The sequence below is a fragment of the Porites lutea genome, chromosome 9 (genome assembly GCF_958299795.1).
Source record: "Porites lutea chromosome 9, jaPorLute2.1, whole genome shotgun sequence".
Lineage (NCBI taxonomy): Eukaryota > Metazoa > Cnidaria > Anthozoa > Scleractinia > Poritidae > Porites > Porites lutea.
In genome coordinates, this window is record NC_133209.1 from 14,794,012 (window position 1) to 14,814,917 (window position 20,906).

The window sequence follows — 20,906 nt, forward strand, 5'->3', positions numbered from 1 at the left end:
TTAGGGCTATAGATATTGTTTGGGACTTTCATCTATTGTTTAAAGGGGCAACGTCACACTATTTGCTATCTTCTTTAAAAGTCAAAATGCGTCTTTTTATCGACTCAATTACAAAAATATTGGTCTAGTTTCCTTATTTAAGACCATATTTAGGCATTGAAATTGGTTCTTCCTGCGAATGGCAAGGATGGACATAAATAAAAACGTTCTCAAAGCTTCGTGGCGTCCCCTTTCGAAAAGAGCCATAATTTTGGCGAAAATGCTACACTTATAGCACTTTATGTCAACTTACCTTCTCCTCGTGTTGCTCCTTCAGAGCTGTTACAAATTCGTCTTGCGTACGCACAATCTTCGACATCTCATCCTGGTGTTGCTGCATCAAGGACTAAAAAATAGATGATAGGTGAAGGCAACGTTGACGATGTGTTCCCCAAAGGTTAGAGTAACAACCAAATCAACCATATCGCTGTTACCTGTTCACGTGACTTTAATTCCTGGCACTGTACCTCAGCTTCCTCCCTTGACTTCTCTGCCCTAGCGTTAATTAATGTTGCTTCCACAGTCTGAAAGGCAGAAAAAAAGCATTGAGTTTCAAGAATAATTCACATAAATTCAGCCGGTTATCAGTCTACTTCCGACTCACATTGCCCCATATCCTGTGGTCGGACGTGATGGGAAGACTAAGTTAAAGACTAAGTTGATGCCAAAGACTATCATTTTGCATGTGAATTGCCGTACCAATTAAGGAAACACTTTTGCAGCGAGTTCCTCGAGTCTGACAACAGTTTTATATTGTCAGACCAAAATAGTGACCTAGCCGGACATAATCCTTTCAAACAAGTACAGTGAAACCTCTATTAAGCGGACCCCCAATTAAGCAGACACCCTCTACTAAGTGGACACTAAGCCGGGTCCCGAAATTAATCATTAATGTCTTATATTTCCCTTTACAACGAACCCCTATTCAGCGGACACATCTATTAAGCGGACGTGGACACTAAAATAAATTGTATTTGGCTAATTTCCATTGTTAAAAACCTCTATTAAGCGAACACCGAACTGAATTGACAATCGGCACTATTGGATTACGTCCTTGAAATACGTACTGTAGTCTATTAATAGCGATAAATCAATACATTTAGCAATAGTTGTCAATAAACTGTAGATTAGACCGATATCCGGCCGTATAATTGTCATCGATCAAAGTTCGCCTAAAAGTCTTGCACAAAGTACAGCACAGCTTCCTTAGCTTCCTTAACAACATGGAACTCTCAAGACAGTACGGAGTAACCGTTGAGTGTTAATCGTTAACAAACATTGCGCAATTTTTACAAACCTCTGTTAAGCGCACATTTGCATGGGAAGGTCCCAAAGGTGTCCGCTTAATAGATGTTTCACTGTATTATTAGCAGCTCTGCATATTAGTAGTCATTCTTTCCTGAGTTGGCGTTAATTAACTATAGATAACCACCGGCCCTTTGAACCGATTCTGAAACAGAGTTCCACTTACCATATTAAGTAAAACCTGAAGAGCTGCTTTTCCTTCCGCCATAGTGTGGATGTTGTTCCATCGATGTTTAGACTTTTCTCCTACAAAAATATAAAAAGACTTTCAGGGTGGAGACTCGAATAAACTATGCCCTTTCCCAGTCAACTAGCGCGGCGGAAGACGCATGGATTTCAGCATCAAACTTACACGAAGATTTCTTCTTAGTAGGCTGGTTTAAGCACAAACAAATCTATAAAACGTTGAGCGACAACAATCGTCAGGTGATCATATGGTAGATATTCGTACTTTGGGTGATACCCTGGGGTTGATTTCGTGAATAATAGGGACAAGACCAAAATATTGCGGGATAAAAAGTCGTGTGGCGTGCACAAGCATCAACAAAGAACGCAAAATCCACCCGATAAACTGACTTGAACGTAAAAAAAAAACAAAACATCTGCATCCTCTCGTTGTTTGTAAGTAACTTCATTTGCCTATTAGTGCGGCCATCGCTGATAGTCATAATCTTTGATATAGATTTCAGAGCACCATTTTATTATTGATGCAAAGTTTAAGATAAAAGAACAAGCCCTCAACTTACCTTGCTCGGCATCGATAATTTTGTGCTGTAGGCCTGCTATCTGAGAACTCCTGTGCAGGGAACATTTTCTCGGTGAGTAACTTCGAATCGAGCAATAAGTCTTAGTCTACGTGAAATCGGGTCAACTACGTATGTTCTTCAGATTGTTTGACCTTAATGTATTCATTTACTAACGAAGAAGTTCAACACAATTGGTTATTTTTTCTTTCGTGATGCTAGTAATAAGGGATGGTACTTTTTATTTGTAGTAACGACAGAAACCTTGTAAATAAAGCAATCGTTATTGTTTTGTGGAGGTCATCGCAGGGTTTTTGATTATGTGCCTTCTCCGTTCTGAACTTTAATTTTTTCCTCCTGTTAAATTAGATCGTAAAACCTCGAGATATCTTTATTTGCTCACAGAGCAGATATTACAACTATTCTTGCTGAACAAACCTTAGTTCCAATTCATTTTCAAGAGTGGATATCTTCTTTTGTCGCTCTACGGATTTAGTTTTCGTTTCTCCCGGCGTTCCTCGTTCTTGAACCATTTTCTGCAAGCAAAGCACACATAAAACAGATTCAATTTTTGTACTTCACTTTTTCCCTGAATGCAGTTCAGGATTTCTTCTTTAATTAGGAAAAGAAGCAAAGTACCATTGACCGCTCTCCACTACTGTTTTTCTTTGTTTTATGATTATGTTTCGTTAATTATAACTACCATCTGGTAATAATAAAGGAAAATCGTCGATATAAACGTCGCATAAACGTGAGTAAAACGTAAAACGGTTAAAAAACTTAAGCCGTTAACCGGCCGTAAAAATGAAAAATTTTAACCGTTAGTTGAACTAGAAGTCAACCGTTGGTAACTCTTTTCCACTACGGATGTCTGTTAACCGACCATATTACGGAGAAAAAATTAACTGTTACCCATAAAAAAATACAAAACAAAACATAACAAGAAAAAACAAAAACAGAATACTAACTATAAACCGTAAAATGCTAGCCTGTGTAGAAAACGTTTCCGCACGAGTTTGTCGAAAAAGTTAGGACTAGAGCTCTCGCTGCTACTTTCGCGCAGTAACCCAATCGGAAACACTTGCTAGGCAGGCTAGTATCCGTTAGACTGGGCGAGTCAAACGTTTTGGAATTCAATTCCAGAATTTTATTGGATGAAGGGGCTTCCTCTTCGGGAGAGTCTTCAGCCTTTAATTAGCGATTTGCGAGCTGGTAATTAAGGTCGTAATAAAAACACCCAACTCCAGAATTTTATTGGATGAACTCGAAGGGGCTACCTCGTCGAGGATAGTCTTAATCCGTGAACGAGCGATTTGTAAGGTGGTAAAAAAAAAAAACCAACTGGTCGCTCACGAGACTGGTGCAGTTTCCCACGATCACGTCCATCAGAGGCAAGGGAGAAAGGAAATGAAAGGAGGGATAGACAACGGGGCCGATGGCCGGTGAAATAGTTTGCTGAGAAGGGGTAAAGCCTTGTTTAACAGATACACAGATTAGCAGATGGGGAGAGACCAAGTCAACAGTCATCATACCTTTGCCGCTGGCTCGTCATTCTCGTCCTGTTCTTGATGTTTTAGTTCTGCCAGTTGCCTTGACAACAACTTCCTGTCTTCAATTAGAGTTTCCAGTGTTCGCCTGGCCTGACCAACGCTCACTAACACTTCAACCTCATGGCTTAACCAAGACTAAAAGAAAGACCATTACTCACATTAATAGGCCAATCTTGTGCTGCGCTTATTATTTTCTGATCAAGATATGAAAATAATTACATTTCCGAACAGTCAAAGAGTATAGCAATATAAATAATCTCTAAATACCTGATCCCCAATATGGTTTACAGTTTCGGAGAAATTCTCTTTTTAAAAAAAAAAACTCGAAATCCTTCGACGTTTTGCCACCCACCAATTTCACAGTTTTTGGTGGTCATTACATTTTTAGATATTGCCTGTAGGGAACTGAAATTATAACAATTGCCCAAGTTACCTTTCTGGTCACCCTTAAAGAATTTATCGTCATGAACCTGTCGGCGTTTTTTTTAAATTCTGATATTACCGGCTTGAAGGTATTTTGGCCAAAATGGGATTGCAGCCTAGAGGCAAGATGACATTCTTACCTTCATTCTGGGCATGAGGCCCTCTGCTTGTTTTTGTTGGTGCTGCTGATGGGCAGATTTCTTTTCTGCCGCCACCTTCTGTCGTTCAAGTGCCATCTTGAGGCGCTTTTGCACCGCTACAACCTAGAAACACAAGAATTCTGCTGTTTAAATAGCTGCTCACAATAATTCCTCGCTACGCTGAGTTTTGCTTAGCAGTGGAAATCTGATCGCCGACGGAGCCAACCGAATCCTAGTCTCCCACGCAGACGTTCTCAGGGGTTCGTCACGCGTTCCTGCCCCACTAACGTCTGCTTAAACGAGTGGTTAAATTCCTTTCACATTGTTCGCAAATATCGGCTGGAGCTCAAAGTGTTAACAAACCAAACACAACACGAGCTCGGTAGAGTGTGATGAGTGGCTAAAGAGTTTCGCTCCAGGAGATAAAAGTTGGCGTTTTGTATATTTCTCTTTTCAAAGGCTGGATTAGATGTTATTTGCTCGTAAAGTTGTTTCGTGGGTGAGGCAACAGCAGGGTTGTAAATGAACAAAAGGCGGATTTTTTTTCGATAAGCGATGAGTTTCACTGAAACGAGGAACTAACCACTACGCACAAGTCGACCTGACGTTTGTGGATAAAAACTGAACCAAAACAATTAGCATGTATTGCATACCTCTTCAGTTTTCCTTTTGAGAACTGCCTGTTGCTTCACGTGTATGGACTCCAACTTCTTATACTCGAACTGCCTTTTGCGGCCCTAAAAATTGTCGACAAATATAAGTCTATGACACAAAAGAGGGGCGTTTCAACTACCAGGTATCCTATCTTATGAGTCTTTTCTTCTTTCTATGCGCACTTCTAAGGACTATCGAAAGCAAGCCGCTTGTAGCCACAATTGCACCAAAAATGTTGAAAAGGGTAACAAGTAACGGGCCTATTTTCTGTTTCAAACAGTCGTCATTTGATCACCAGTTTGAAACCCAATGTGCCACCATGATGAAAGAAGTGGCCGAAATAAGGGAGGAGCCCGGGCCCCTACCTCATTTCAAGGTTAAACTGAAACCCGCAGGGTCGTGAAACCGGAGTTTAAGCAACAACTACGGCGACGGCTGCGAAAATGTCACTTAAAAAGTGAATTCGCGCTGCCTCAAACTTTTAACGAGCTTATTCCATCTCGTTTAATTCCTCAAATGTTGGAAATTTTTCAGTGGAGTTGAATTCCGAGGGACTCTATAAAAGTTCGAGAAAACAAAAAGAAAGTTGTTGTCTTGTGTTCCTGTCCTCGACAAAACGTGAAATGAGGCACTTTCACGTCGTAGCCGTGCAACGACGGCTAAGAAATGTACAAAAAAAACGTGATGCACGTGCAAAGTTGTAGTTTTGCCAATCTCATCGAATAGCCTTCGCTAATTGCGGGCACAAGTTTTGTGAGCTATATTTAATTTGAAATAAACTTGTTGCTGTTGTAATCCCTCTGCTTTTTTGCCGTTCTTGACACCGTCGCCGTTGCTTAAGCTCCCTATATTTATAAATGCTCATGCTAACTTCCTTCATCTCTGGGAACCCTGACATGCGCCCTTGAGGGGGTTGTGTATTTGGATCGGTTTGATTGTAAGCCATTGCAAAGCTACTCGGTTACCAAGTTTTTGTCACTAAGTCTCAGTACAGGGTGCAAAGAAAATCATTTTTACAGCTTGCCATTCGGGCAATTTACTAGCCCAGACGTCATTTCAACTAGCCCCAAAAGCTTTTCGTCGAGCAGAATTGATTTCACACTTCTTCTGTTGTTCGAATTCCTCAAAGAACATCACTTGCCAGTCGAGGAAGTTAAAAACAGATTTCACTAGCCCCATAGCTAGCAAAATCCACTAGCCCCGGGCTATATACTTTCTTTGCACGCTGCAGTACTAAGAAACCTGCAATCCTGGGTGCAAGCGCCCGAAAGTAAGGAATTTACAATGCAAGATCTTATCAAATTGCAGCTAACTTGTTCTTTCAACTGATAAATCTCCTTCTCTTTCTGCGCCTTCAGTGCTCTGAAGCGTTCAGACTCTTCTTTCATTAGGCGCATAAGCTTAACACGAATGGATTTCATTCCCTGAAAAAAAAACAAAAAAAAAAACAATAAATAAACCTTCAAAGTAACAGTTGTAGTGAAACACGCTCTTTTGAAGATTTTTGCATCATTCAGTGGCACAATTCAACCCAAAAGTAAAAAAGCTTTTAAACACCAAAATATAGTGGACAATCACTTCTAGTCAACAAGATAAAAAAATATATCTCATTTACCTGAATCTCAGAATTAAGCTTCTTTATAGTATTATCACTTTGTTCCTTTAATTTCAACAGCTTTTGTTGTTCAACCTAATAACATCAAAAGACGACTCAAGAAATCGATTGCAGTTTTCGACAGCTGGAAATGGATCATAGCCGTGGCCGAGGGGTTAGAGCGCTGGACTTGCAAGTCGGAGGCCCCGAGTTCACGCCCCGCCATGACCGCTTATTGGATTTGTTCGCTGTAGTCCCGAGTTCAAATCCTCGGCTATGCTTATAGATCACCAACTATTCTTTTTATCAACGATGTAGCGATTGGATACTTACAGTATCCCAGGCAGAGCCAGCGGCATATGAGCACCAGGCTTTAGCAGCGTACAATTTCAAGGATGTGATCTAATAGGCCCCTTCCGAGTTCCAAAAACTCTTACTTTCAAAATAAGGCCAAGTACACAACCTTTCTTGTGAAAATGAGTTTTATTTGCATGAGAAAGACAAATCATTTCCATATCAAAAGCTGAGCACTTAACCTCGTTTTAAAACACAGGCCCGGGGAAACTTGGAAATGGGTTATTAAAACAGTGACAGGGAGAATCTCGATTTCGAGGACTATGACTTAAAAAAAGAACAAAGGAAAACAGTAGTAGCAGTTGTGAACCTGTTTCTTTTTCAGTTCTGAGATCTTGGCTTCTAGTTCCTTGATGCGATTTCTATTCCTTTCTTTGACTTTCCTAAATAAACAGGTGAATAAATAAAAAATCGAACAAACAAACCCATCATCAATGGATGAGTAGGAGGAAGGTGCTTAAAAAGTCTGTGGAAGGCATCAGTGAACGCGGAACGTAACCATGACAACCCTGAGGGCGGCCCGTCACACTGAATCCCTAGTGGAACGCGATAGGCAACGGCGCCAACGTTGGCGAAACGTGGGCCTGGTCTCAATAGCAGAGCTGTCAAATTTACTGAAGCCCGAGAGAGCACCCATTATTCATTATAATGTAATGCAGACGGCTGGTAAGCCAAAACTACATTTGGTCACAAAAAATAAAATACTGGAAATGGAAAAAAAAAACATTCACGAAACCGGTCATTCGTTGGTTATCCTAGCCGAGTGTGTGTTTTTTGTAATGTCTTTCTTCCTCAGAAAAAAATCCTCGAAACACAGAGTGGTTACAGAAAACAACCAACAAATAACTGTCTGTGAGACACTCGCGTTGCAAGAATGTTGCCTCGTCCACATGATACCTGAACCACTAATCATGTTTCTGGGCTACTCTTCACACGAACCTCAATCAAAGTAAATGAGCCGTTCCTACTGAATACACTGCAAGTTAACAGTGCAGTACTCACCCATCGGTGTGTTCAGTCTTGGCGTTGTTCAATGCCACGTTTAGATCTGCCTTTTCTTTCTCCAGTCTGTTAATTTCACCCTCCAGTTCACGAACTGTTTCCTGGACAAAAATGTTTTATTTTGTAAAATTTTTACATGTGCTTATTTAAATTATGGAAGCAAAGAAAAAACAAATACACTGCAGAAACAAGAAAAACCGCACACGCATATTAACAATAACAACGATAACGATAACGATAAAGCGACGTTTATGCAATGAAGGCAATCTTTAGCAAGACATGTCTCCAGGGAAGGGGATGGATGGCCCGTGATGCCCTTTATCAGACTCTGTTGTTTGAACCGACTATTTTACCTCGTATTGTTTTCTCATGCTTGTCAAACGCGTGTCATTTGCTACCATTTTATTGGCCAAGTTCTCTTTCAAGGCCAGCGCTTTAGTCAACTCTTGAAGCTGGCGTCCAAGCTCTGCCTGCCGTAATGCATGTTGGGATACAAACGAGGCATCGACTGATGGAGAGCTTTCGTCACTCTCCGCTGAAGGAGACGCGGAACACGTGGCATCCTAAAAAGTTAATTAAAAAAAGGTGAACCTTTTGTTAAAGAGAACTTGCCATAAACGCACGAAAAGACAAACAAAGGATAAAAAATATGGACATTCTGTTCTTCTTTCTGATTAACTTAGACTGAAACGTCGACAAATGCGTCAGACATGGGACGATCACAAAACATGTGAAAATCTTGTGCAATTATAGTGCTTGCGCTTAGCATACCTGCTCTTCATTCTTTACTTCTTCCTCGAGTTGAGTGGTTGAGTTAATGCTATCCTAAAAACCAGAAAACATGTTACGTTAGGTTTTCAGATACACTTGTCAGTACAGGTACGGTGGAACTCCAACACAAAGTGGCAGGAAACAAGGAAAAGCAATTGTTTCTACCGGGGATACGGGGTTTCTTAAAGGATGTTATACCGGGGGGTCGGTGTGATCCTAGCTTATGGGATCATCGTCTTGGTCATCATCACCACCACCACCACCACCATCATCATCGTCATCACTGACGTCATCATCGTCATCATTACAACCACCATCATCACCATCGTCATCACCATCATCGTCATCATCATCAATATCACCAACATCAACATCATTATTATCGTACATATTCCTTTTTATCCAATCAAGACATTTTCTCTGTGCATCAAAGTAAGACAAACAACATACCTCCAACTCATGCAGTTTACTTTGTAACTCCTCTGCAAGGCTTACATCGGTTTCAGCTTCAACATCGGTCGTTTCCCTTGCGTCTACTTTGGAACTTAAATTTAAACAATATTAATATCTTGTATAAAGTTAGAGAACGTGTAAATCTTGTACAACAGTGACGAAATGGGCGCGTTTGAGATTTACAAGTTTATTTTAACATGTGATTTCAAATTTTAGCACATTCCAAAACGAATTCTGAGACAGAGGAAGGACAAGTGTTAGACGCTTATTTATAGTCCTTAACGGAATTTCATTTCTTTAAAAAAGAGATGAGCTGAATACGATCTCGAGTGAATGCAAACACGCGAAGCATCCTTTGGAAAGCTCAAATGACAGCCGACAGCGGCGTGCTTCGTCCGACCTTCTATTCATGATTCCTTCATGCTCTAGGTACGATTCCGAGAAGGAGTAGCATAGATAAATTTATTAACAGTACAAAACGAAAATTTCACTGACTTTGTTCACCTGGATCGACTGCTGCCTCGCGTTTCACTGACTACCACACTTTCTTTGATAAGAGTGTTTAGTTGAGTTTGACAGCCACCCAAAGCAATTGTCACAGAGTCACTTCTTGTCTTCTGGGACGGTCTCAAAATCAAGGAAGTCTGCACAAAATTGGGGGGCGTCATGGATGACCCAAAAAATGTCCCTTGCTCCAAAACAATAGAAGGTGGGTTTTTAAAGGCCATCAATGAAGATAGTCGTTTGGGAGAGCTTTGTCGCCCCAGGGAAAGGCAGCTAAACAGTCACTTGGGACGAAAACACGTTGCTGAATGGCAAACAACACAGGGGGGGCAAGAAAAACAAAGAGATTACATAATTAAAAAGATAACATCCTTTGTTATCAAGAGCCCACTGCGCTGTCTACTCCTCAGCAAAGTGTCCATTGGCGAGCGAACCCAACAGCACATTCGTCCTTTACCACATCCATTACGTCCCCAGTTGTCCCGCCCCAGGTGTTCATCGCTAAAATCGGCTTCAGCTAAATATAAACGAGAAGGGATTGGGAATGAGTCCGTTGATGTCATACCTGAAATGATTCTTGAGTTCGTTAAATTTTCGTTTCATCTTATCTCTGGCTAATTCGGCCTACAGAAAGAATAATAACAGCGCAACATATCTGATCAATCGACAGCAAATCCTGTCATCAAGTCCATTCCATTTCTTTTGTCAGTTTGAGTGACACTTTGGCTGGTTTGCAAAATTGAGGGAAACACGTGCATCGCACAGTTGGGTAAGAAAAAACGCAAAGTAAAGCAAAAGGACTTTCAATATTTTGATTGGTCAATAAAATGATGCACTTTTAATATATGGAAAGTTTAAACGGTAAAAAAACCTTTCTATTCTTTGGGAGAATAAAACTATTCGCAAACACTAACAACACCAACTTTCTTTTCCACAGTCAGAGGGGAGAATGGCGTTCTTTTTCTTAGAAGTTTTTTGTGCAAAGTAGCAAAAAAAATATGTTTTTATCCAAAAATGACCGGTCAAAATGAACGGCAAGACCAGAGTTTGACCGGTCAAGTCCGCGATCAGGCCGGACATTGTCCGTTGACCGGCCGTTATTTTCAGCCCTGGAGATTGATTTCAGAATTTGGCTCAATTCGCTCTGACGTTCTCGCATAGTTGCCTCGTTCCTAGGCGTCTCAAGTGTTTGGTAGAAAACGCACCTGCGAGCGATCAAGGAGTATCGCACAATGGACCATGGGAACATTAAAGATTTTGGTGCATAGGACGCTGGGAAGGGTGGTCGCCATTCCCATAATCCCTTGCGCGGAACCAAACGGAAAGAGGCAGCCCGCATAGTGCAGTGTTCTTTATTCCAAGACGGTTTTCCACTTACCACTAACACTTTCTCATACATCTGCGTGTTCTGATCAACCGATGCATGAAGCTCGGAACTCAGTTTCTCATTCTCTGCCTTTAAAAGATGGACAATAAAAAGGGAGAGAGTCAGTATAACCTGTTATAGATGACAGCCTGCGTGGCTCGTTCTCTACTTTAATCTCTACAATTTTACAGTGAAAGCGTTATCACAGGATTGTACCTCTAGTTCTGTGATCCTGTCCGCCATTTCTTGAATGTTGACAGCCGTACTTTCAGTACTTAAAAATTTAAAGGAAAAAATATGATTAGTTTCTTTCACCCTATGCGACATCTCAGGAGCATGTATTACAGTTAAACTTTTATCATTTTGCAGGTCCATTACCCAGATAGTTAATTTCATTTTCAACAATTTTAAATTCGTTATAGCGAAGTTTTTATGTGTAGCTCGCAATGAAAAAAAAAAAACTGCGTTTATGTTTCATTTTCTCAGTAGAGTCGTAGTCCTCGACATAAATGTTGGTTATTCAGGTAACGTTGACTTAACTTGGGAATTGTCTCATGTTCGAGAAAAACAGTTAGGGCCGATTATTTAAACGAAGTCTAACTTACAACTTACACCGCGGTTTAGGAAATCTTTGGACACCCAGATCTCTTCCCTAGTGGGTTAAGAAGAAAACTGTTTCTCTTGTCTACGCCATATCCTTTTATGAAACCGTTCACGATAAATGGTCTTTAAGTAAAACCGTTCGATAAACTGAAAATGTCTGGCTTAACGCGGTTTTGTTAAACGCTGGCTAAACTTAGTTCAATTACTGGTCCTTAATTCTCGTTATTATTACCCATTTCCTCCATGGTCAGTGCCTGTAATTGTCTGTCCTTGGATAAGCTGCATCTGAAGTAACTGGACCTAAGGGAGAGGTAGCAAGGAATGTGTTTCAGAGTAAAAGAAAATGATGGGGGAATCAAACACCGCACCAAGAGCATGCGCTAACTCAATTTTTCAAAATTTCGTTTGCATAGTTCGTTGGCGCAGGTCAAACCTCTTTCAGCTTTATATTTGGTTAGGTTCTCACACAAAGAAGATGTCGACGTCCTTAACGAGCCGTGACATCAGAGAAAAAAATGTTTAAATCGTTTCTGCTTAGATAAGTCGAAAATTCCAGCAGTTGATTGTGGTAGCGATATTTTCGGCAACGAAACGCTTGCTCGTACGTGTGAACAGGACTCGGCGTCCTTAAAAATGATACTTTTCGCCTGGATTTCTACAGAAATGATTTGTTTTCATAATAACTATCCATGAAAAAAACACCACACATAAACCGCTGACAAAAAGAAAACGGTATCGAGGTCCCTGAGAGGAATTTTTTTCAGGCTTCTTTACGCAATTGCATAAATTGCGTTCACTGAGACGATCATTTCTTCATTTTCAATTCATTTCTGCAGTTCATATATGATTTATTTCATACATCATTAACACTGTATATACTGTCACCGAACTGTCACCAATGCTACTGAGGCTGAGCAAAATTATCATGGGATTTTAAAATCCTGATAAAAAGGTTAGAAATCTTAGCATGATAGGTATGGAGGCAAGCCAGTTGGCTGTTTTCAAGTATGGCCAAAGGGCTGACCGCGGGGAAAGACAGAACCAAGAAAACAACTCCAGTCCGGTGCGCTAATGATCATCGGCTGGCCTTAAAATACACAGCGACTACATGACTGGTAAAAATGAAAATAACATACTTGTTGTCTAAGCCGAGCTAGTTCAGCAGCCGCTGGATCTAAATTTACAATGGGCTTGTTTTTAATCTGTCTTGCGCGGTCCGCATATCGGAGAGTATTGAGCGTTTCTTCAAAGTTACTGTCCGCGGGACTAACACAAGCTATCATCAGTGTGTTACTGTTACCACCGAGAGAATCTGTAGAACGTAACAAGGAAACATTGCACCATTGGGTAAAACAAAGAAATAAAAAAGCCTACTGATACAACACTGATCCAAAACAGATTTGTGAACAAACAGTGAACGTTAACTTAGCAATCTCAAAGTTAAAAAAATTCTTACATTTGCTTAAGTATAAATGTTAGATTTAACTAACGCAATGTGTCTTCACAGTGTGCCTTCCTCAAAGATCCAGGACAGCCCGGGGCGCTTATTTAATTTTAGGGATCCAAGAGGGAGGCGTTTAATAGAAAGGAGGCGTTTAAAAGAGAGACGCGTTTATTCTCATAACTGTAACAAGCTCAACAAAACTAATATGCTTTCGGTAAAAATATCAAGAGAGTTAAAAAAAGCAGAATAACCAGTCCATCAATTGATACTAGAGATCCAAATCGCTTTTTCATATCTAAATGTTCCTTGGTTCTTACCTTGAAGTAGTCGGGTTAGCTTAGAATCTCGATAAGGAACATGAGCGTTTGATTTTCTAAGCTCGTCGCTCAGAGCACTAATAACATTTCCCAAAGCAAGAAGGCCTTTGTTGATGTTCACACCTGAAGGGGTAAAGCAAAGCTACAGTTAGCAAATATGCATCAAGTATTACCAATAAATTTTCATTTTTATTAGCTGAACGTAAAGTTTCTTGTAAACGTGACTGTTTTGCATTCGTACAGGTAACATACCGTATAGAAATGTTGAGCATGCTAATGGATGGCAGGCTTTTTTAAAAGTAAAGGCAAGCGAAATAGGACATCAACTCTGTAAGACCTAACAGTGATTAACATCAATTTTCTCCCAGCATTATTAATTATAATCAAAAGAAAAGTTAAGAGAATTAATAAAATAACAAACAAAGTTAAAATGCTTTGATCATTAAACAAAATCTCTTAACCTTTTCTTTAAGGAAATGTACAAAGATTAGTCTGGAGAATTTGTATACATGTGGATTTTAGGGCTTAATCCCGAGCCTTTATTTTCCATTAATTTTCCCCCAGAATAAAACGCTGGCCACAAAGGCTGAAAAAGTTGAAACCGTCCTAGACTCAAGGTCGGAGCTTCATTTTGAACTGATATACGTGTCGCCCTTTTAACTTTAGAAGACCTTCCCATGTGAAGTATTGAAGCTTGCCTTCCCATACCGGAGATGGGTCTGACATGGCTGCAGCTTTTACTACTTGGAACTCGCATTCTGTATCACAAACTACGTGTCATATAAATCATGAAAATTAATGGGCGCAAGAATAAGCGACTAATTCAAAACAGTAATATTGTTCACCTTCTTTGAAACGCTCTCCCTGAGCGTGGGTCTTTTTCACTCTCTCAGACCCCGCCAGATCCACTAGATGAAATTTTGCCTTTTTCAGTTCACTCCTGATAAGAAATAGCGTACATGAATGGTGTAGAGCGGCTTATTACTATAGGATTTTTGTATGTTTCGTATACAGGGTGTGAAAAATGGCAAACAAAAGCAGTCAAAATAGACCACTTTAGCTCGTATCTTTTGTTTTCCCAATGAAAGTCCCCTCAGTAGTACAAAACCCTCATGCTTTTCAGCTGGAAAGCAAGAGACGCACAAGACAAATGAAGGAAATTACCATTTTAAATGATGTAAACCTTTTGTTTTCTCTTTCATGTCAACACGAATTCGGATAATTTTGAAACCGCATTTTTTTATATGGATTCGTGTGAACGGGGCCTCAAACCGCCTCTGGAGAGCGGTTTCAAAACAATGCGGTTTCCGTGACCGGATTCACTGGTTTCGTGAGGACGGAAGGCCGATTCGTATAAAAAAATATGCGGTCTCTAAAGTATTCGGCTCCATGTGGACGTTGCCTCAGTGCGTTCCTTGCTGACAGCCTCAAGTATGGCAGTTTTGTACCGCGTGAATGACTGCAGTGTAACTGCAAAACTTAGTCCTCACTCTTTGTCTTTTCATAAAATACGCTGTACATATGAAAGGGGTATAGAATGGTTCCTCCAAAAATAAGGGTCTCGGAAAATTTTGGCCCGATATCGAAATCTCTGAAGTGTTGGTGGGGGTCTCCAGTCTCGTTTTCGGGTGATTTTGTGTCTGGCAGTCTCGAATTTTGAAACTGGGGTCTCGCAGTTTATACCATTCTATACCCCTATATGTACGTGGATAAGACAAAATTTGAAAGAAACAGTTCTCTACAGTATTATCACATGGCTTACATTAGGAAAAGAAACCAACCAGGCCAAACAAGTCTATAACAAATGTTGTGACTGAGAAATAGTTATTAAAAAGCAAATACAATGTGTAACTCTGAACTGAAGTACACAGGTTAAGCGTCTCCTTGTCTTTGTAACCAAAATTAATGACTGGGAGAGAATTTTCTATAAAGAGGAAGAAAATTGCTGGAGGAAAGTGTTGCTAAATCTAACTGCAACGCGACATAACGCGCATTGATAACTTTTTACGGAGTTGCAAACTGGTAAGAATTTAATTTTTGTGACTCATTTCGCCAACTCATTATTGAAATGGAAACAGTTGTATCGTGATATGGACTGGTTTGGTGTTTTCTCAGTTCAAAACTTCGTATGCCGTTTCAGAATAAGTTCTGACCAGTTAGCGCCTTGTTTTCTCGTTATACAATTGTGAAGGATGAACATTTTTTTCTGTCTTCGATAGATTGATTTTGTTAAATTCTTGGCATTTTATCGCACATTAGGAGGACTCATTTATATAAAATTCAATGTTTGTTAGTATTCTTCAAATAGTTTAAGTAATCTTCCTTATCAACATTCCATTGTTTTAGTCATTCAAACCGGTATTTCCCGAGACTGAAATCAAAGCTCTCCGTTACTTTTTCGGGCTTCGCCCATACGTGCCGGTTGTTGTATGAAAATAGAGATTTTTTTTCTCCGGTTTGGTCTACCGTCCATACTCATTTGGTCGAAACGGTCACCGAAAACGCGGCATCTTTTCAAAAACGTTCTCCAGAGTGGAGATTAAATCTCCACTCTGCCGTACTCGTGTAGATGGATGAAATCAGACGATCATTACGTTTTTGTATGAGTCACTGTGGCTCAGATATCATTTAATGCACCTGCCCTCATCAAAGATGGTACCGTTTAGAGTCACAACTGGCAAAAACGATTCAACGCAACGTGGAACGACTTCAGAACGTGTGGAAAAGTTTTCAAGCAAAAACGGATACCCTTTTACGTGTGGACAGTACCTCAGTTTGCTTTAAGTTTTTAATTCTGGGTATAAAGGTCCTAAGTACCTACTGAATATTAATAAGTTTTTTAAAGAACATTTATTAGTTATAAATTAAGTTATAAGTTATTTAGCAATTAATGAATTCGGCTTTCGTAGGATATGAAGAATTAAGCAGATCTCGGAGGGTGTTATCCACCTCGGCCTTCGGCCTCGGTAGATAACACCCTCCTCGATCTGCTTAATTCTTCATATCCTGATCAGCCTCATTTAATAATTGCTAAATTAAAGTATATTACTTTTGATTATTATTTTTTCCAGTTATTGACCAAAAAACAGTGATCTGAGAACACTGTTTTTTTTGGTCTGTTTGCCCAAGAGTTTTCTTGTTGCATATCGGATTTTTCGTGTTTCTTGAGTCTAAAACCGAGTCGTCAAATTCGGCTGTGAGCACTACTGGAGCATGTAAACAATCATTACTAAGAGAAAATCTGTGGTTTTAAATGATTTTTGCAATGACCTTACCCTTGCAGTTCCCGTTGCTCTAAAGTGATTGTAAAAATGGCATGAGATCTACTGGATCTACTGTTCATAGCAGTAGCTCCAGTAACTCTTGATGCTGAGCCTTGCTCTAAACATCTGATCATGTCTGCTCCGGATGTTATGGTTACTTCTTGTAAACCAGCAATCTAGGGAAGAAAAAACATTTATCACGGTGTAAATTAAGAAAGTCAGTTTTACAGCTTGCCCCTTGCCCTGCAAGCTGTAGCTAGCATGCACTAGCCTGATCGAGGGTCAGTTTTTGACTAACCATTAGAAACGTTTTTGTTGATCAGGATTAATAATTAATTATAAAAATAACTGATGGTGCAGTTAAAGTTACTGGCCTTCTAAATGAATCATATTGTTAACTTGTAATTATTTCACTTTGTCAGGTCAGCTTTAAACCACTTTCAATGCAAGTGAATTAATTAGGAATATATGTAGTGCAACCTTAATTTGAATTACTTCACTTACAAGTCTATTGGGCAAAAACAGAATTTACTAGTCTGATTGCAAAATCCACTAGTCCTGGGCTATCAGAGTACATGACTTTCTATGCACAAAAATCAAAATCACAGTTTTTGCAATAAATAAAACCTTGTAAGTGTAAATAAGAGCCTGCACATTATCACATTATACCCGCTTATTTACTGTGCAAGGCCTTCCCTGCAGAATAAGCATTATTTCTTCCTATTTTTCAGGAAAGTGAAAGTAACTAGGAGCTGCCAGGGGCATGGAGTGTGAGACATGCATGATGAGGGAAGGCACAGATTTTTACTCATTCCCACCTATCACTTGCCTTTGCATGCTCACCAGGAAAACCTAGTAATTTAATACCAGTGATTATCTTCACATGCGAAACGATCACCGTTGCTATGGCTTCAAAAACTGTTCTAAAGTGAAATAGTTTGGCATTTCATTGGTCTTTTTATAATAAACAGAACATTAATACAGTTGCCGCTTGGGCATACAAAATTTTTCTTCTCCTTAGAAGAGAAATTTTATATCTCTGCACGGCCATGTATTATATCATCCAGATATAAAGCAGCACTGATAGATGATAACAAGGAGAGCATTATTCACAAGCAAAACTTTGACTTATTAAAAAAATTTAAACAAAGATACACTGTACATGTATGATAATCCTTGAAACCAAGCGACACACATGGTCGCTTTTCAAGTCTCAAGGAATAAAAACAACAGAGAAAAAGTGTTATAAAGTTTACAAAGAGGTTAGTCCGTGAATGAAAAATTTGGAACTGGAGATATTTTAACTTTTGTAAGTCATGAATCGAATGATCTAACAGCTAAAACTGGTAAAACGTTCTATTTCCAACCATCTTAAAAAGTGGGGGGCTAAGTTCTCTCCAGCCTTACCCTGACACAAATATTTTACATGTACATGTGCATTACCTTGATTCCTCCATCAGGACTTTCTCTTATGGCAATTTTGGATTCCTCTTGTGGACTGGGATTAAGCAGGTCATGAATCTCCTCATTATGAATCTGTAGGCAATTTTAAGTACACTTATTACATGGCTACAATAGTATGTGCGCTCTGATTGGCTGTTTTTTTGTAAAATTGACTGGGCATTATTTCCTTATAAATTATGACCGGTCATTACTAGCTAGGTGTCCAAGGCATATACAGTCTGTGTTGACCTTGATAGTGGACATCCTTATGGTCATCCATGTTATGGTCAATTGACAGCTGTCAAAAAGGTATCTGCTGACCAGTGTCACTTGACTGTATCATGGGCTCAAGTGTTCAACTCATTGAGGTGACATGTTTTTTTTAAGTTATCCACTGACCAGTTGTTTGTTTTAATATTTATCCCAGGCTCAGGTCCATAATGAAAAGGCCATGGCATATAATAAATAACTTATTAACCTCCTCTGTTCAGCCATTACAGGGAAATCTCAGACCTCGGTCTTGATGCATTAATAAATACATCATTAATACATCAAGGCCTTGGTCTGAGATGTCCTTGTAATTATCTCACTCTCGGTTAATAAGACGGTATTAAGTAGAATGTAATCATGATGTCAGTTTGCTTTAAACGTTGCTGATTTACAGCTGTACAATGTGACCATAATGGTATTATTATGATGTGCAGAGTGCCAGGTTGTGAATAACCTGAGATCAGGCGTTATTTTTTTTGCTTCGTTGCTTCGTTGGCTCGAGAGGGAAAAAAATAACGCCTGATACATTTATTTAACAAGCCATCAACCGCCCCCTAATTTACATAATCTAACGTCTGCTTGACCTGTCATGTTATTAGCCAATCAGCGTTTGCCAGAAGGGAATAAAATTTTGGCGGGAATAATAATGTCTCTTTCGATTGGAAATAAAGTTTAGGGAAAAGAATTGTTTAAGTACGGTCAGATGGCGCTTACTAAGAATAATTTTTTACATTTTTTTTTTTTTTTGTGATGAAATACTGCTAGTTGGAGTTGCTGTACCGTTATTTAACAGCTACAAATAATAAAAATTTACTAGTAAAAGCTCGTTGACTTCGTTCTGTGCCGAAAGCTCTGAGAAAAACATTAGGCTGAAGCACCATATTTCACGAACTAAAAAGTGTTGTGAAGGCGAAGATCGCTCAGAGTAATTCGTAGGTTTCTGAAGGAGGAATGACAGGAATTACAGTCAAACCTGGTCAAGATTCCATTCATGAATTAATTATTTGAAAAGTGAACCCGTTTGTCGCTTCTGTAACTTGTAGCCAGTATCAAATTGCATTCAAATGATCGGTGAATTTTTGACAGCAACTTTTAGTATAAGATGAAATGGAAAATATTTCAATGGATGAAATTTCTATTTAGACATTTTTCAAACTGGCAAGAAAACTGAGCCGGCAGAAATTTCATAACGAACTCGCGTGTGTATTAAAATATTACGCAACCAAAAATGCAGACTGAAATCAACAACAACTAACGGATGGCGGCGTTTTGGCCAATCGGAACAGCGCAAATCGTTCGTATTGTTTCTTATCCAATCAGAAAAAAGTCCAGATTCTGGCATTTTTGCATGTGATCTGTGAAAGAAATGTATCATGCCCTCCTCCTGAAAACAGATTACAGAGATAGAGGGAGAGGGCATGATCGCAGGCTAGGTTGTGAAAAGCAGGGTTACATTGAATGACAGGAGAGGTTTCAAATACTGTAATAACAAATTAAAAGAAACTGTATTGTTGTTGTTGGAAGGGAAACACCAAATTCGTTTTCACTTCACAGCTGAGTTGACAAAGCTTGATTTAATTTATTAGCTTAACTCAGGACTGAGCTGTAATTCTAATTCCTATTTTCAAGTTTTACCTTTTGAATCTTTTGATTGTGGGTAATTAAGTTTATGAGCTCAGATGATAAGACCAAGTTTTTATCAGGAGTTAAGCTCAATTGAGCAAGTTTTAATGGGAGCGTTGAATTTATTCTGATTATGGATGTGCGGCAAACTTGATCATGATTATCATGCGTGCATGTGTAAATTTAAAAAAAAGGACGACATGTACTTTGCCATAAAATTAGGAGTTTTAAATTTAAAAAAGTATGCTTGTTTTATCCGATCCTTTTTTTCTTTTAAAATCATGCAAGTTATCATCTCGCGTGATGGTCTTCTCTTTGCAAGACTTCAGGTTTTTTAAAAACAGTTCTCGGCTGGCGGGTAGACACAGCGTAATTTGAATCACCAAAATATAATACTCAAGTGTTAAACATTCCATGAAAAATAAACGTTCATACCTCTAAAAAGGACGCTTTCAATAAAAATTCTGTTGTATCCTTTCTTTCGTCAATCCAGTCAAATACTGTTTCGATTAGCCTAGGAATTACTCCCCTTTCATCGTTCGTTTCAGTGCTCATGGCAAAAGCTGTGCCCATCGAATAAGTCTTGCCAGAGCCGGTCTGGCCGTAGGCCAGCACTGTTGCGTTGTATCCTTTGAAAAATCCCTCCAGTAACGGGATCACAGTTTTAGTATAGAGATCTGCTTGTTTGCTGAACGTTTGGAACACATAATCGTAGGTGAAAGCTTTGTCTTCCCCGATGATGACTTGAGGATGTCCTGGAACGCATCTGATGCATTCTTTGCATCCATCGCCGGTTTCTTTTGGAACAAGTGGCCTTATTCTTAAGGCTACACGAACAGGAATAATCTTTTCTTTTTCTTCTGGCATAATTCTCGTGTCCTGAACAGCGATCAAGAAGATTTTCGAACGGTGAATAAATTTGTTTTGCTCGCTTGAAATAACCGCCACATTCCCTATCACCCAGAATGCCTTGGGCGCTAAAGTGGCCAGCGGTTCTTCCCATGAGGGTTGCTCCTCGGGGTAGGTACTTCATAATGATCATATA

General features: G+C 39.5%; 2 protein-coding genes across 2 annotated transcripts in view; one reads left to right on the forward strand and one right to left on the reverse strand.

The window, feature by feature from the left end:
* LOC140949273 (chromosome-associated kinesin KIF4A-like) overlaps positions 1–20,798 on the reverse strand; it is a 27,431-nt gene extending 6,633 nt beyond the window's left edge. The window contains exons 1-24 of the mRNA XM_073398500.1: positions 20,297–20,798; positions 17,969–18,061; positions 16,538–16,701; positions 14,108–14,202; positions 13,263–13,385; positions 12,638–12,813; positions 11,734–11,801; positions 11,115–11,172; positions 10,911–10,988; positions 10,098–10,156; positions 9,026–9,119; positions 8,576–8,629; positions 8,158–8,367; positions 7,805–7,905; positions 7,113–7,185; positions 6,168–6,278; positions 4,854–4,937; positions 4,201–4,323; positions 3,620–3,772; positions 2,526–2,623; positions 2,091–2,140; positions 1,511–1,590; positions 474–563; positions 293–385 (exon numbers count right to left, since the gene is read on the reverse strand). Of these exons, the coding sequence (XP_073254601.1) occupies positions 293–385; positions 474–563; positions 1,511–1,590; positions 2,091–2,140; positions 2,526–2,623; positions 3,620–3,772; positions 4,201–4,323; positions 4,854–4,937; positions 6,168–6,278; positions 7,113–7,185; positions 7,805–7,905; positions 8,158–8,367; positions 8,576–8,629; positions 9,026–9,119; positions 10,098–10,156; positions 10,911–10,988; positions 11,115–11,172; positions 11,734–11,801; positions 12,638–12,813; positions 13,263–13,385; positions 14,108–14,202; positions 16,538–16,701; positions 17,969–18,061; positions 20,297–20,728 (2,760 nt within the window). The 5' untranslated portion in view covers positions 20,729–20,798. The remainder of the gene's footprint in view (positions 1–292; positions 386–473; positions 564–1,510; positions 1,591–2,090; positions 2,141–2,525; positions 2,624–3,619; positions 3,773–4,200; positions 4,324–4,853; positions 4,938–6,167; positions 6,279–7,112; positions 7,186–7,804; positions 7,906–8,157; positions 8,368–8,575; positions 8,630–9,025; positions 9,120–10,097; positions 10,157–10,910; positions 10,989–11,114; positions 11,173–11,733; positions 11,802–12,637; positions 12,814–13,262; positions 13,386–14,107; positions 14,203–16,537; positions 16,702–17,968; positions 18,062–20,296) is intronic.
* LOC140947981 (uncharacterized) overlaps positions 1–20,906 on the forward strand; it is a 177,113-nt gene that overhangs the window by 139,872 nt on the left and 16,335 nt on the right. The window lies entirely within an intron of this gene.